Source organism: Dipodomys spectabilis, unplaced genomic scaffold, assembly GCF_019054845.1.
Source record: "Dipodomys spectabilis isolate Male_0828 unplaced genomic scaffold, ASM1905484v1 ptg000002l, whole genome shotgun sequence".
Lineage (NCBI taxonomy): Eukaryota > Metazoa > Chordata > Mammalia > Rodentia > Heteromyidae > Dipodomys > Dipodomys spectabilis.
In genome coordinates this window covers 50,819,405-50,834,357 of record NW_024870679.1, presented here as the reverse complement: position 1 = coordinate 50,834,357, position 14,953 = coordinate 50,819,405, and the positions used below count along the sequence as shown (strand labels likewise).

General features: G+C 42.0%; 1 protein-coding gene across 10 annotated transcripts in view; it reads left to right on the top strand.

The window, feature by feature from the left end:
• The first annotated feature begins 536 nt into the window (after nucleotides 1-536).
• Nucleotides 537-14,953, top strand: part of Eri3 (ERI1 exoribonuclease family member 3) — a 133,079-nt gene continuing 118,662 nt past the window's right edge. For 4 of the 10 annotated variants that reach the window (XM_042675800.1, XM_042675843.1, XM_042675792.1 and 1 more), the window contains exons 1-2: nucleotides 625-983; nucleotides 3,099-3,174. In XM_042675800.1, coding sequence (XP_042531734.1) covers nucleotides 849-983; nucleotides 3,099-3,174 — 211 coding nt within the window. In that variant the 5' untranslated portion in view covers nucleotides 625-848. The other 6 variants (XM_042675826.1, XM_042675818.1, XM_042675868.1 and 3 more) reach the window with 5 other exon arrangements.

Below are 14,953 nucleotides of genomic sequence, written 5' to 3'. Positions count from 1 at the left end.
CCAGCTGGCAGGAGAGACTGGAAGCTTGTGACCAGAAATCCTTTCAACCTTGAAGTTTCCTATGTAGAGACATAAGTCAGTAGCCTCTTTCTTAGAAAGGTCCTTCAGATATCTGAGCATTTAATTTTCTTATCCTAATTCGCCTCCCTTCCTCCTAGTTCTCCCCCAGGCCTTCATCAGAGTAGATGATAGTGATTACTTGAATGAATGAACCATAAGGAAATGTCACCTAAACAGAATGTTACTTTATGAGTTTATACTCACCTTAATGTATATATGTGAGGAAAAGGAGATAGGGATACTTGAATTGCTGTAGACCTGAAGGAATCTTCGAGTTTTTGGTGTTTGATTTTTAATCCCTTTCCCTGAACAGAAGTGACCTCCCCTTGTCTTCTGAGTACGTGAACCCACAAAACTACAAGTCCCATAAAGCCAGTAGCCGGCAGCCACCATCTTGGCACACCTTAGCGCGCATGCGAACGGGAAAACAAGCTCTTGAGGAGAAGAAGCCCCGCCTCACAACAGCTCATTGGTCAAAGGGGAGGCGGCGGACTCAGCGGTTGGCCACGGCGCCCGCCCGTCTACTGCGTCGGTAGGGGTCAGAGTGCGCGGAGGTGAGTCGGTGTGTTGTGGACTCGTGGTGCTGGCTGCTGCTGTTGAGGCGGCCAGGAACGGGCTGTGGGGAGCGGGCAGAGCTGGTCCTGCCCCTGCCTGGCCAGCGCCGCATTCGGCGCGGGCCGCACCCGCCGCCGCCAACTGCCCTGAGCGCCTGCTGAGGCCGAGGGAGACGTCGGGGCCTGCACCTGGAGAAAGCCTGCCGCGCTGGCCCCAAGGAGGGGGGCGTTGCCATGGCGACAGCCTCTCCCGCAGCTGATGGGGGGCGGGGGCGGCCCTGGGAAGGAGGGCTGGTCTCTTGGCCTCCTGCCCCTCCCCTTACGCTTCCCTTGACTTGGATGGGCCCGAGTTGGGGGCAACACCCTGGGGTGGGTGATGCGGAGAGGCCCTTAGCTTGGGCCCTGGTGTAATGCATGCGGCATGTGGGTCGTGGCGCGCGATGTGTGCAGCCTGGGGGTGTATTGGGTTCACCCTAGGTGCATGTTCTGAGTAACATTTTGGAGAAGCGAGGTGCGGGGGGGGGGGAGTGGGGGGAGAGGAGAAGGGAAGGGAAGGGGGTAGCGGGGCAGTGCTTTAATAGAAGATTGAATGAGTTGTTTAAGGGGGTTGACTTGTTAGCTGGGATTAAGAGGTTTAGCCAAAACTAGAAACAGAGGCAAGGAGATAGTAGATAATAGACCATGACCCCTTTCCCTCATCCTGGACACACGCACAGAAGGTTAGCAGTTTCCCTCTGTAAATATGAAGTTGTAGTAGTAATGGAGGAAAGAGTAAAAGAGAGGCCTAGCCTGGCAAGCTTTTTGTTTGCCTTTACTGTAAGTGGTCTAGCAACAGGTGTTTTCTTAAAACAATACAAAAATGAATGAATGTGAGTTGAGGCTTGACTGTGATTGTTCTGTATTAACTTGGAAGATGGAGGATACAGAGCCCTTCATTGAGGATGTGGAGGTTTGGCTTTAGGGCTGGAATAGTGCTCATCATTGTCTTTGGCTAGAATTCTTTGGCCATTTCTTTGGCATTTGCTCTTTTTAGGTATTTCATCCGTTTTCCAGTGTAGTGTCAGCAAAGCATGGATCCCATTGGCTAGACTATACTCTATTCGACTATAGTAGGCTGTGATTGGCTGAGTGATTTTTGATTGTAGAGTTTCTGCCAGAAATTGGCTTCATCAAATGCTGCTTTATTCTAACTTCATCATACACAGCATACCTTGTTTTAGTGTGCTCGTTCTTGGAGCATAAGTGTATTATACCTGAATCCCCTACCACTTAAAAGCCAATTTATAAACAGGGACTTCAAGTGTGACTCGACTAATGTGAGTCTGTGATCTTGGTTAGAAACCCACTTGGCTGCCTTTGGGCTGGAGGTATAGAGTGGGGGTAGGGAATGGAACTGCCGGGAAGTGATTGATAAGGTTTCCTTTATGGATTCTGTGGTGCTTCATTGGAGCTCAGAGCACTTTGGCAACTTAAGCACTCCAAATTAAAAGCTCATTAACAATTCCTGCCCAAAGATCCTGTAAATAATCAGCTTGCTAGGTCATAGAGCTTGGCTAAGAGCTCTCCCTCCAACTTGAAATTTCCAAATAAAAGTGCTTTTATTCCATTCCATTTTGAAAAGTGTTTTCTCTGTGGTAGAGCAAATTGGTAAGTGGCATTTTCCCCAGGGGATATGAGTTAAGTCTTAAATGTGTATGGGGCATGTGTGTGTGTGTGTGTGTGTGTGTGTGTGTGTGTGTATGTATGTAAATTATTGATCAATTGATCATAGTTATTTCTTTGTGCGAAGGGCAGTTTGGGTCCTTTTGAAGATCTTAATTAGGTGATAAATATGATAGGTATCCCTTGATGTTTTAATTTGAGATTGGTTACTTTGACGTTTTTAGAACTTGAGGCAGACTTAGAAGTTTCTTGAAAATATTTCCTGCTTTGTGTGTCTATTTGCAATGGCATGTGGATTTGTAGTAACCAACCTCTCCCTCAGTTCTGGTTCATTTGTTCCTGGGCTCTGAATATTGTTAGCTTTATATCCTCCTTGTCTTGGACAAGACTTCAAATTATTCACTACTTCATGACCATCTTTCTTTCTTTCTTTCTTTTTTTTTTTTTGCTGGTCATGGGGCCTGAACTCAGGGCCTGGGTGCTGTCCCTCAGCAATTCAGCTCAAGGATAGCACTCTACCACTTGAGCCACAGCGCCACTTCCAGCTTTTTCTGCTTATATGGTGCTGAGGAATTGAACCCAGGGCCTCATGCATGCAAGGCAAGCACTCTACCACTGAGCTACCATCTTTCTAAATGTACTACCAGAGAATATGAAATTCATCATCCAGAAGCCAAATGTAGTATTAGTAACTTTTGAAAGTTTTGTAGGGTTAGTAGATGTTAGTGAGATTAGTAGTTTAAGGTATATTTTGATTCTTAGTGGGGATTTGATCCTTTATATTGAGGTAGACTTGTTGCAGAGATATGTGTTTGTCCACAGCATTGGGGCTTTCCGGCTCTTGCAGAACCTTCAGCATCCCCAGCTGCCAGTCTTGGCATCTTCGAAGTAAGGAGAGGTGAGAATCCTGTTGCATGGTTCTATTTGGCCTTTTCTGAGTATTTGGGCTTGGTGGGTGTGGGATGGGAGTGGGTGCAGACTACATTTGTTTTTGTGTCTCTATAGATAGATGGATGGATGGATGGATGCATATGTTATCTATGTGTATGGTATATATATCACATATATGGTCTATGGTATCTATATATCATCTATGTCTATATATATCATATATATGGGCTCTGAATATTGTTAGCTTTATATCCTCCTTGTCCTGGATAGGACTCCAGATAGATAGCTAGATACCATATATACTATCTCCATATAGCTGCTTTTGATAAGGCAGTATGTGCTCAAACCTATTGAAAGTTACCCTAGAGTAAGAGGTAAGGATGAAAGTTGAAGGTTAACTCTGAGGATTGATATCCAGGGACTTGGAGGCTGTTTGCCTAATAATTAAGTGCCAAGCAACTTTGCTAGTTTTTAGAATTGTAGTGGTGAACAAGACAACTACTGTCTCTGACAGCAAAGAGATAGAAAAGAGACAGTTTTGATATTCTCAGGAGTGCTGTAACAATGGAATAGTAGGTTCTTTGGGAGTAAGAAGTTTTCCCTGGACTTCTGGACTCTGGGATGACTTCTTGGAGGAAGTTACCTCCTGGCTGAGAATTAGATAAAATAGAAGGGACCAAGTGTGTTGAATTTAAGAAAGTTTATCATTATTAAAAGTGCCTCAGTAGGGTGTGTGTGTGTGTGTGTGTGTGTGTGTGTGTGTGTGTGTGTGTGTGTGTGTGTGTGTGTGTGTGTGTGTGTGAAGGCAGGACAGTATGGTGAGAAATGAAGAGGCATGAGAAATGAAATAGGAAAGGTAAGCAGAGTAATCTTGAGTAAGATGAGTATGGTTGTGTGAATAGAGAAAGAAAAAAGATAAGCATTTTTCTGTAAAGGAAAAAATAGTAAATATTTAAACTCTGTGGTTCTGTGTCACAACTATTCTACACAACTTGTCATAGTCTGAAACAGAATGAACACAGCTATAGTCCAGTAAAACTTGTAGAAACAGGTGGATTTGGTCCATGGGTCATAGTTTGCTGATTCCCTAGATCATACCTAAGAACAGTAAGAAGCAAATTGAAGGTTATAAGTAGATGGGTGAGGTGGTACATGATTGTAATCCCAACACTAGGGAGGATAAAACAGGAGGATTGAGGCAGGAGTTGAGGCTAACCTGGGATACATAGTGAGACACTGTCTTAAAACCAAAAAAAAAAAAAGTTATAAGCAACAAATTTGACATTACATTTGTACTGTAGAAAGTTTTATTTTAATGCCAGTATAAAGTCTAGATTGAAGAATTCAGGTAATTATGGAAGCAGAGACCAGAAAGAAGGCTGTGGCAGTTACATGGGTAGCATAGTGTACATTTCTACCTTTGTAGCATGATTTGATTCTTAAAAACTAAGTGTAAGGGCTGAGGGCTAAGTAAGGGCTCATGTGGTAGAACACCTGCAAATATGAAGAGGTCCTGAGTTCAAACCCCAATACTGCCAGAAAAAACAAATGCCAAAAAACTAAGTGTAATTGAATTTTACATACCTCTCTATATATTGGTTCTTTTAACTTCTTAGCCAAGGACTTTTTTTTTTTTAAAAAATATTAGCTTGCTTTTCACAGACTAGGAAACAAGGACAAGAAAAGAAAATGTAGAATTAAAAGGTTTGGAGAATTCTTTTTTTTCTTTTCTTTTCTTTTTTTTTTTTTGTTTGTGGGGCTTGAACTCAGGGCCTGGGTGCTGTCCCTGAGCTTTTTCACTCAAGGCTGGTGCATTACCACTTTGAGCCACAGAGCCACTTCTGGTTCTCTGGTAGTTAATTGGAGATTAATTGGAGTCTCACAGACTTTCCTGCCCAGACTGGCTTTGAACCTCAATTCTCAGATCTCAGTCTCCTGAGTAGCTAGGATTTATAAGCATGAGCCACTGGTGCCCAGCTGGAGGACTCTTTTTTATTGAAGGAAGTATGGAATAAATGTAATCCTGAAAGTAATTTTGATTTTAGAGCTCCTAGTATAATGCCAGTTGCTTTGAACCTCTTGGACTTTTCTTAAGCTTTCCAGGAAATTGTCTTATGTAATTCTACTCAGTCTTTCCTTGCTTATAGCAAACTGATGATGACCATTGCTCAGCTTTGGAAATGCCTCCCAGTTCAGGCAGATGGTATGTGTGAGGCACAGCACTAAATAAAGTATTGAGTGTACTCTCCTTTTGTCTTCTTCCTCCTATGTGCCCAGTGTACTTGCAGTGAATGAGGGAAGTTTATAGGTTTCTGGTAGTAGTGTTTTTATGATTTTGAACAGTCTCTGGACTTCCCTTTCCTATCTGTAAAATATGAGACTTAATAGGATTAGTTAAAGGCTTTAATAATGTATGTAAAGCTTTTAGCATAGTGTCTTGATACTTTGAGTGTGTGTGTGTGTGTGTGTGTGTGTGTGTGAGTGTGTCAGATCTCAAGGCTAGTGCTGCACCACTTGAGCCGTAGCTTCCTCTTCTGGCTTTAGTGGCTAATTTGAATTGTCTCATAGACTTTCCTGTCCAGGCTGGCTTTGAACTGTGATCCTCAGGTCTCAGCCTCCTGAGTAGCTAGAATTACAAGCACAGTAGTTGGGTGACCTGGTCTTTAGCTTAGTTGTAACTACGGCAAGATGCTGCTTTTTGTAATGGAAAATTCATATTCAGCAAGAGTTCTATTTCTCAGGATAGATATTAATTCCAATATTGTCTGTAAAACAAATTGAGTGAACAGTTTCTCAGTAGAAATCCACCAACATGTTACCAGTCCCTGGCTTTCTGAGATCATTTATTAACATTGCCAACTTTGTGGCCACACATCATTGTAAAATGCCTCTTGAATGTTTTTTCTTTTCATCACCACTCTGGGAAATTGTTCAGACAGTCAGTATTTGTTTCCTTGCTAGTGTGAGAAAACTGAGGCCCAAGAAGGTTGGTTATTAGTGAGTTACTCAAGGGGTCACACTGTGAATACTGACAAAACTAGTACAGACTTGCCCCCAGATGAAATTGTTAGTTGATTGCTGTGATTTTGTTTCCTTTGAGTGAGAGAGATGCATAGTCATTGCAGATCTGCAGTGTGGTGCATGCCTTGTCCAGATCTAGTGGGTGTGATTTGGATTTTATTTTATTCATTTGGGTTCTTTTGGGTTTTAACTGATGACTGTTTTGACCAAACCTGTTGGAAAGCAGAATCCCTTTGGGTTGTTGTTTTTAGCCTTTCCTCCATTGGGGGGACTCTCCTTAGAGAGCCTTAGGTTGCAAGGGATTGCTTTGATATGTTCAAAATTATGCCTTGTGCCCCACAGCTACAGGTAAAATCAAAAGGCAGATAATTTATGGGAGTGTCAAAGCTGGCCGCTGGCACCTCAGAAGGCCATTAGTATGCCTGTTCAGACCCTGTGTCCTTGCAATTGATTCCTCTTTGCATGAGCCTGATTTGGGAAGCTGTAGATCTGTGGGTAGTGATTGGATGTGACAGTCCAAACACTGGTCCCTAAATTAATCCTTTTAATGGTATTCCGGCATCAAGGCAATTTCTCTCTCTCTCTCTCTCTCTCTCTCTCTCTCTCTCTCTCTCTCTCTCTCTCTCTCACACACACACACACACACACACACAGAGTGAGAAAATTGAATGGACTGGGTGAAAGAAAGAAGAGAAGCTTTGTTTGGTGCTTGGGCTGTTGTCTGTTCTGGCATGTTTTAACTCTAGAGCAGTTGATATCATGACTTTGGGCATATAAATTCATTCAGCAAATCTTTATTCACACTTGGTGTCTGGCTCTGTACTAGGTGCTGGGAATGCAAAAATGAACAAAACCCAGCCCTTGACTTTAAGAATCTAGCTCAGTGTTTCTCAGGCTTTAAAACTCATATGCTGCTGACATAAAATTGAAACCCTACCTCAAAAACAACCAGTGTAAAAAAAGCTTGAAGATATGGCTCAAACGGCAAAGCACTGCCCAGCAAGTTCAAGGCCTCAAGTCCGCAGTATCACCAAAGAATGAACTGTGTTATTGTCACACTTAAGCAATTAACTTTATTTTACCAGAGAAAAGCTACTGAAAGGGAGATTTAAACTGGAATTTGAAGGAAGTGGTAGCATTTGCCAGGGTCCAGATTTGTTATCTTTTTTTGGTTGTTGTTGTTGGTCCTGGGGCTTGAACTCTGGGCCTGGGCGCTGTCCCTCAGGTCTTCAGCTCAAGGCTAGCTAGTACTCTACCACTTGAGCCACAGTGCAGGTTCCAGATTTGTTAAAGTCACATTTGGGAACTTGAACAAGAGCTGAATCTGCCTCTATCAGTTTTACGCTCTGTAGGATGAGAAGATTTGGACCTTTGGAATAGTATGTGGAAAAGAGAGTTGAGTTTCTTGTATTGTCATTTATTACTGTTATTATTATTAATTATTTTGGTCAGTAGTGGGGCTTGAAGTCAGGGTCTGGGCACAGTTCCTAAGCTCTTTTGCTCAAGATTAGTAACCTACCACTTTGAGCCACAGTGCCACTTTTCTGGTGGTTAATTGGACAAGTCTCAGGGACTTCTTTCCTGGGCTAGCTTTGAACCAGGATCCTCATATCTTAGCTTCTTGAGTAGCTAGAATTACAGGCATGAGCTACCAGCGTCCAATTGTACTGACATTTTAATTCGAGGCACTCCTTGTTTTTTGTGCTCTGGGTTATTTTTTTTTCTTTTTCAAGTGTATTTGGCTTTACTGGGGTTTGAACTAAGTAAGGGCCTTATGTTTGCTAAGCAGGTGATTTGCTACTGGACCACACCTCTAGGCCTTTTTTTGTGCTAGTACTGAGATTAGAAGTCAGATCCTTATACTCTCATTTTTCCCCCTCAAAAGGATGGCACTCTTTTTTTTTTTTTTAAATTCGCTGTTTTTATTAAGGTGTTATACAGAGGGGTTCCCATTTCATAAGTCAGGTAATGAGTACATTTCTTTTTTTGGACAATGTCACCACTTCTTTCACTTTCCCCCAGTTTTTCCTCCCATCCCTGCCCTTACGTTACATAGTTCATTTTCTACATAGTGTATATTGAATAGCATGACTGCATTTGTTCACTCCTCCTCCCTCCCTTTCTGGGTACCCCCTTTGTCCCACCCCTTAAAGAAAATCCCAAAGCAAAAATACCACCACCAGCAACAACAATAACAAAAAACCCATAAGGCTGGCGCTTAAATCTCACTTTCACATCTAGCTTTTTGCTGGTTAATTGGAGGTAAGTAGAGTATCATAAGAGTTTTCTGCCTGGGCTGTCTTCAGACTGTGATCTCAGATCTCCTCAGCCTTCTGTGTGGTTAGGATTACAGGCATGAGCCACCAGCACCCAGCCTCCAGGCTTTTTTTGCACTGGTTATTTTTTAGATAGGGTCATGCTTCCTGCCCAGGTGTGTACCTGGAGTGCAGTCTACCTATTTTAGGCTTTAGGTCATAACTAGAATACCAAGTGTGTGTCATAATGCATTGAGATAGTCTTGTGGGCCTTTCTTACTAGGATGGACTAGAACTATGATCCTTCTAATCTTAGCCTCCCATGTAGCTTAGGGAAATACTTGGCAAATTTTTTTCCTTCCTTTTTTTGGAGGGTGGGGGCAGTCCTGGGGCTGCTTGAACTCAGAGCCTGGTGCTGTCCCTGAGCCTCTTTGTGCCCCAGGCTAGTGCTCTACCACTTGAGCTATAGTACCACTTCTGACCTTTTCTGAGTGTGTTGAGCTATAGTACCACTTCCGACCTTTTCTGAGTGTAGTTTATTGGAGATGAGTCTTATGGACTTTTCTGCCTGGCTGGCTTTGAACCAAAATCCTAAGATCTCAGCCTCCTGAGTAGCTAAGATTACAAGTATGAGCCACCAGTGCCTGACATTTTTTTTTTTTTTGAGGGGAGGTAACAGTACTAGTTGTTGAACTTAGGACTTCCTACTTGCTATGCAGGCATTGCTCTAGGACTTGAACCATTCCCAGCCCTGCTTTTCTTTTTAAAATATAAAGTAAAGTACTATGAAAACAAATTTGGGTGATTTAGACGATTGAAATTGATAGGCATGGTTAGCCCTGTGGCTGATGGGGTAATCAGTCAAGTGTGAAATGTGGGTCATCAAACATGGTAGAGGATAATAGAACCCCAAAGAGCTGAACACTTTTTTTTTTTTTTTGGTCTGGTCGTGGGGCCTGAACTCTGGGCCTGGGCGCTGTCCCTCAGCTCTTCAGCTCAAGGCTAGCGCTCTACCACTTGAGCTACAGCGTCACTTCCGGCTTTTTTCTTTTTGTTTATGTGGTACTGAGGAATTGAACCCAGGGCCTCATGCATGCAAGGCAAGCGCTCTACCACTGAGCCACCTTCCCAGCCCATTTTTTGGGTTTTCTTTCCCCTTTGACAGTCTATGGTTTTCATAGAAAGTGCTCTAGCAGTACAGATGCATTCATCAGATTATCCAGGCTATTTTTAGCCACCTAACACAAAGTGAGTTCTAGACAGCTGGTATAGTGTTCTTTGTTGTTGCTTCTTGACCTCAGCATCTGTGGTACTAAAGGTCAGACCAGGGACTCATCCTAGGAAACTAAGGAAACTAAAGCTAGAGCTTCTGGTTCAAATGCTTCCAGTCAGCTGGAATGTTTTCCTCTGGAATGTACCCCTATCTCCTATTCTGGTTTAATGACATGAATTAAGGATGATATGAACACATACACTCTCAGAGACTTCAAGATTTTGTGGCTGGAGAGGTAGAGAAGGAGTAGACTACATGTTTCCTGACGTACTCCTCTTCTTGCCCCATTCCTGAGGCTCCTCTGGCCTGTGTATGTGTATGTTGAAGGATGACTCCCTCCTTCTGCCTGCCCTTCCCCCTCCAGTAATGGAGGCTATAAAATGTCTATTTACCCAAGACACCAGAACGACTCCTCTGTGGTTCCACTAATCTGGTGATTTGGTGCTTCTTTGGTCTCTCAGGTAAATACAGATTGAGTCTTTTTATAAAGGCATATTATTTCCCTCATTAAATGTGTGTCTTGGCACATGTGTTATTTACCTGATAGACAGTAATGGCTGCAGAGGAGCCATTGGTGTCTGTTGTGTAAATACTCTGCACAGAGACCGTTCTCTAGGGGCTCTGGCTCAGGCCTGTTTCTCCAAATCGGGCCAGCCCAGGGCAGTCCCTGTTTACCCCTTTCCTGTCCCCATTGGGGAAGCTGGTCCCTTCATTTTGAGGTGAAAACGGTTCTTCTCTGTGGGCTGCTTAGTACTTTTAATTTGCTCAGAGAAGGATGTCTGAGAATAAATGAGTATAAATTTTGACTCTGATAGAAGAAATAGAAGTAGAATCATAAACTTTCTTTTTAGTACAGCCTTTAAATCAGATAACCTGCCCAGTGCTGTTGGTTTATACCTATAATCCTATCTACTGAGAAGACTAAGATCTGAGGATCGTGACTTAAAGCCAGCCTAGGCATGAAAGTCTGTGAGACTCTGTATCTTCAATTAACCACCAGAAAACTGCAAGTGGTGCTGTGGCTCAAATGGTAGAGCACTAACCTAGAGCACAAAAGGATAGGAGCAGTGCCCAGGTCTCAAGTTCAAGCCTCAGGACCGGTACCAAAACAAACTCTCCAAACTCCCAGATATCCAAAGTTCTAGATGATGTTATAATCTATGGACTTACATTCTGTAAATCTGTAACTTTGAAGTATGAAGACGTAGTAGAAAAATCCCTAAGTTGCCAAGGCATAGAAGAGCAGGTAGAATGCCACAACTAGAGTTACAGGGATGTTTCCTAAGAAGACTATGGCAGAGAGTGGATTGTTCCAAGGAGGGTGCCATTGTGTGGGACTGTTCTTTTGGAGACTCAGCTGGATAGACCATGTAGCTTGAGGATGCTTTGAGGACTGACATATGCCTACCTTCTATGGATGTTACGGTGGATCTCTTCCTCACATACTATATGTTCTGTTTTTTCTTTTTAAAACTACATTGTATATGACTTCATTATGTTTATTTATACATATATTTATTTTATTGTCCTGGGTGTTGAACTCAGGGCCTTATGCAAGTTCCCTCAGCCTTATACATAAACTTAAAAAATAAATTTTTTGAAACAGCCCCAAATAGATATAGAAATTGTAAGTACAATATAAAGAATTTTTCTTGAACCATTTTAGGATTAAGTTCTTGAACTAATGCCCTATCTCCCTGAGTACTTTTGAGTATATTTCCTACAATCAAGGACATTTTTTCACCTAACTGCAATATATCTGTCAAAGTTAGGAAATTAACATCGATATGTTTCTGCCATCTAATCCACCAATCCCATTCAGGTTTTTCCAATTGTTCTAGGATTGTTCTTTGTAGCAAAATGATATGGTTTAAAATTGTAGTTAGCATTTACTTATCAAGTCTCTTTAGCCTCCTTTAGACTTTCTCGGAAAACTTTCTTTGACATTCATGATTTTGATTCTTTTGAAGATTACAGGCTGGTTATTGTGTCCTTCAATTAGGGTTTGTCTGATATTTTCATAGAAATGACATCTTTTCTGATAGCACATGATTTTGATTTACCCTATTATTGATGATGTTTATTTTTGTTCAGTTGATTACAGTGATGTCTGCCAGGCTTCTATATTGTAAAATTACTTTCTATTGTAATTTAAGCATTTTGTGGAGAGATACTTTGAGAGTACGTAAATATCCTTCTATAAACTTTTAGTTGTTTGTAGGTATGTATGTATGTATGCTTATATGCATGCATGTACTCGTGTTTTGCTCATTTATTCAGAACATAGCAATCCATTATTATCATTATGGAACTAGGAAGGTGGCTCAGTGGTAGAGTGCTTGCCTTGCATGCATGAGGCCCTTGGTTCGATTCCTCAGCACCACATAAGCAGAAAAAGCCGGAAGTGGGGCTGAGGCTCAAGTGGTAGAGTGCTGGTCTACAGCTGAAGAGCTGGGGGACAGCACCCAGGCCCAGAGTTCAGGCCCCACAACCAATAAAAAACAACAACAACAAAAAAAGCCATTACTATCATTATTTACTTGGCAATAGGAGTCCTTTTGATATATTTCCTTCATTCTTTAAGCTTTTCCTTTTCTGGGACAACAAGATATTTCAGGCTCATCTTGTACTTTTTCTGCCACAGCCCTGTAATCAGCTATTTCTCCAAGGAGCTCTAGTTCTCATAGTGTAGAATGATATTTAGAAGTGAACAAAGTGCTATTTGTACTTATTACTATGGAGTGTTGCTTCTGGCCCTTCCTTAGACAGAGCTAGAACATAGCTCTGTGTGTGTGTGTGTGTGTGTGTGTGTGTATGTGTGTACATACATATGTATAATCATACTTGTATTTACATCTACATTTATACATCTCCATGTCAAAGACTAAGACGTGTGTGTATGTGTGTGAGTGTGTGTGCATGTGTGCATGTGCATGCGTGCACATGTGCCCATACTGGGGCTTAAATCCAGTGTCTCGCTTTGGCTTGGCTTGTTTTCCTGTTATGGTTGGAGTTCTACTTCTTGAACCATACCTTCCAGGATTTTTGCTGATTAATTGGAGGTGGGAGTCTCATGGAGTTTTCTGCTGATGCTGGTATTGAACTGGGAAACTCAGATCTCAGCTTCCTGTGTACTTAGGATTACAGGTGTGAACCACCAGCTTCCAGCAGAGTTAATAATATTCTTACTGCCAATTCCAGTCCAACACCATGGATTTTTTTTCTCCCCAAATTTTATTTCCTTTATCAAAAACCTGGATCCTGTTACATGTGTTAAGACATATGCATTTATTTGGTCTGTCACTTGGTGTCTACAGAATCTTCACTTCCCTTTACCCCTCCTGAGTGCTACTTTTATCCTACCCATGATTCCTCACATTTGACTGCCTTCGACATGAAGGACTGCCATACATGCCACTGCCACAACACCCCACCTTTTCACAGATGGCCTTCTCATCCTGAGAAGAGTTTGTCATTCCCTCCAGATTCCTTCTCATTCCTCCATTCCAACTGGTGTAGATATTTGCCTTGCTCTTATGCATTTAAGTTTTTGTTGTTGTCATTATTTGTTTATATGGGATGTGATACTGGGATTTGAATTCAGGAACATGCACTTGCTAGGCAAGCACTTTTACCACTTGAGCCATGCCTCCAGATTTTTGTGGTTTATTTATTTATTTATTTTCTGATAGAGTCTTATACTTTTTACCTGGATAGTCCTCGACCCTCCTATATATGCCTGCTTTGTAGCTGGAACTACAGATGTGTACCCCCATGCCCAGGTTACTTGTGAGAGAGTCTTGCTAACTTTTTGCCTCAGTTGACTTCAAAACCTGATCCTTCCAATCTCTTCCTCCTGAATAGCTGGGAGCTACATGTGTGAGCCATCACATCTACCCTTAATGTTTCATTCACTGGTTTTAGGATTGAATTTTCCAGGAAGGGAAAAGGAGGAGCTAGCTTGATAACTTGAACTGAAGTTGGTGGCTAGAAGTAGTGGGTGCTGACTTGTGGAGGCTGGTCTCTCAGTGTTTATCCTTAAGACTTGGTATAGGCTCTCTTTTTAAATACTGGGATTTGAACTCAGATTCTCACACTTGCTAGGCAGGCACTGCACTGCTGAGCCTTGCCTCCATTAGGAGGCTCTTTTTGATGTGGGTTAAATCAAGGTCTTCACTTAAGGATCTCCACCATCAACATGTTATCTATAGAGGGGATAGTGAGTGAGTGAGTGAATGAGTGTGTGTGTGTGTGTAGTGTCCTATAGGATGCAAGAGATATTGATGTAATTCCATAAGACTGCTTTGTATATTTACTGGATTTATTGTTCCAGAGTATGGGGGTGCAGAGTTGGTGAAGGGGGCAAAGCCAAGTGAATAGTAGTAGTAATAGTAGTAAGCTAGCATTTATTGAGCCCTTATTTGCTCTTTGTACTTTATATGTACTAGCTCATCTCATTTTCCCTTAAGGAATAGGTCCTGTTATTATTTTATAGGCAAAGGATAGAAGAACAGGATTCAGGTAGGAATCAAACCTGGATTGATCATGCTTAATTACCTGCAGTATTTGACAGACAAGAGTCCAGTGACTGTATACTATTAACGATGGACACATTAGAGAGCACTTGAGTTTCAAAAGTTTTTATGTGTAGCCTGATTTCATCAAGTTAGATAAGAGTTCTAAGTCCCTGAAGGTCTTTGGATCTAAAGCAGAATGCATAACGGAGCAGACTGATGTCTCCCATGTCTAGGTTTTTTAGTACTCTTCAGGAATGGATGACATATGGGTTATTTTGAATTTTAGCTTTCAAAGGAATGGTGGCTCTTTTGCCTTTCCAAAGGATTCCATAGTGAACTTCAAGTCAGCCTTAGTCTACCTGGACTGAGGAGTTTAGGCTACACTTTTGGGAAGGCTATAAAGCAGTGGTAGAAAGCAAGTCCTATGCTTTTGCTGGGCCAATGAAGAACTTAAAGTCCTTTTTCATCTTCACTAGGTTCCCATGATATCTCACTATATGAACAGGGAAATTGAGGACCCACTGTAACATACATTCTAATACATATGTTTGGTAGTAGAGGGCTGAGAGGAGTATATTTGCCCTTGCCCTTTTCTGCTCAGGAGGTAGTAGCTTCATTGCTTTTCTGTGTACTCTACACTTCCCCTACTCCACATAGAAGAAGCAAAGTGCTTATTTATAGCCAGTGAGAGGCAAGCCTTTGGTTCTGTTGCAGTGGGGT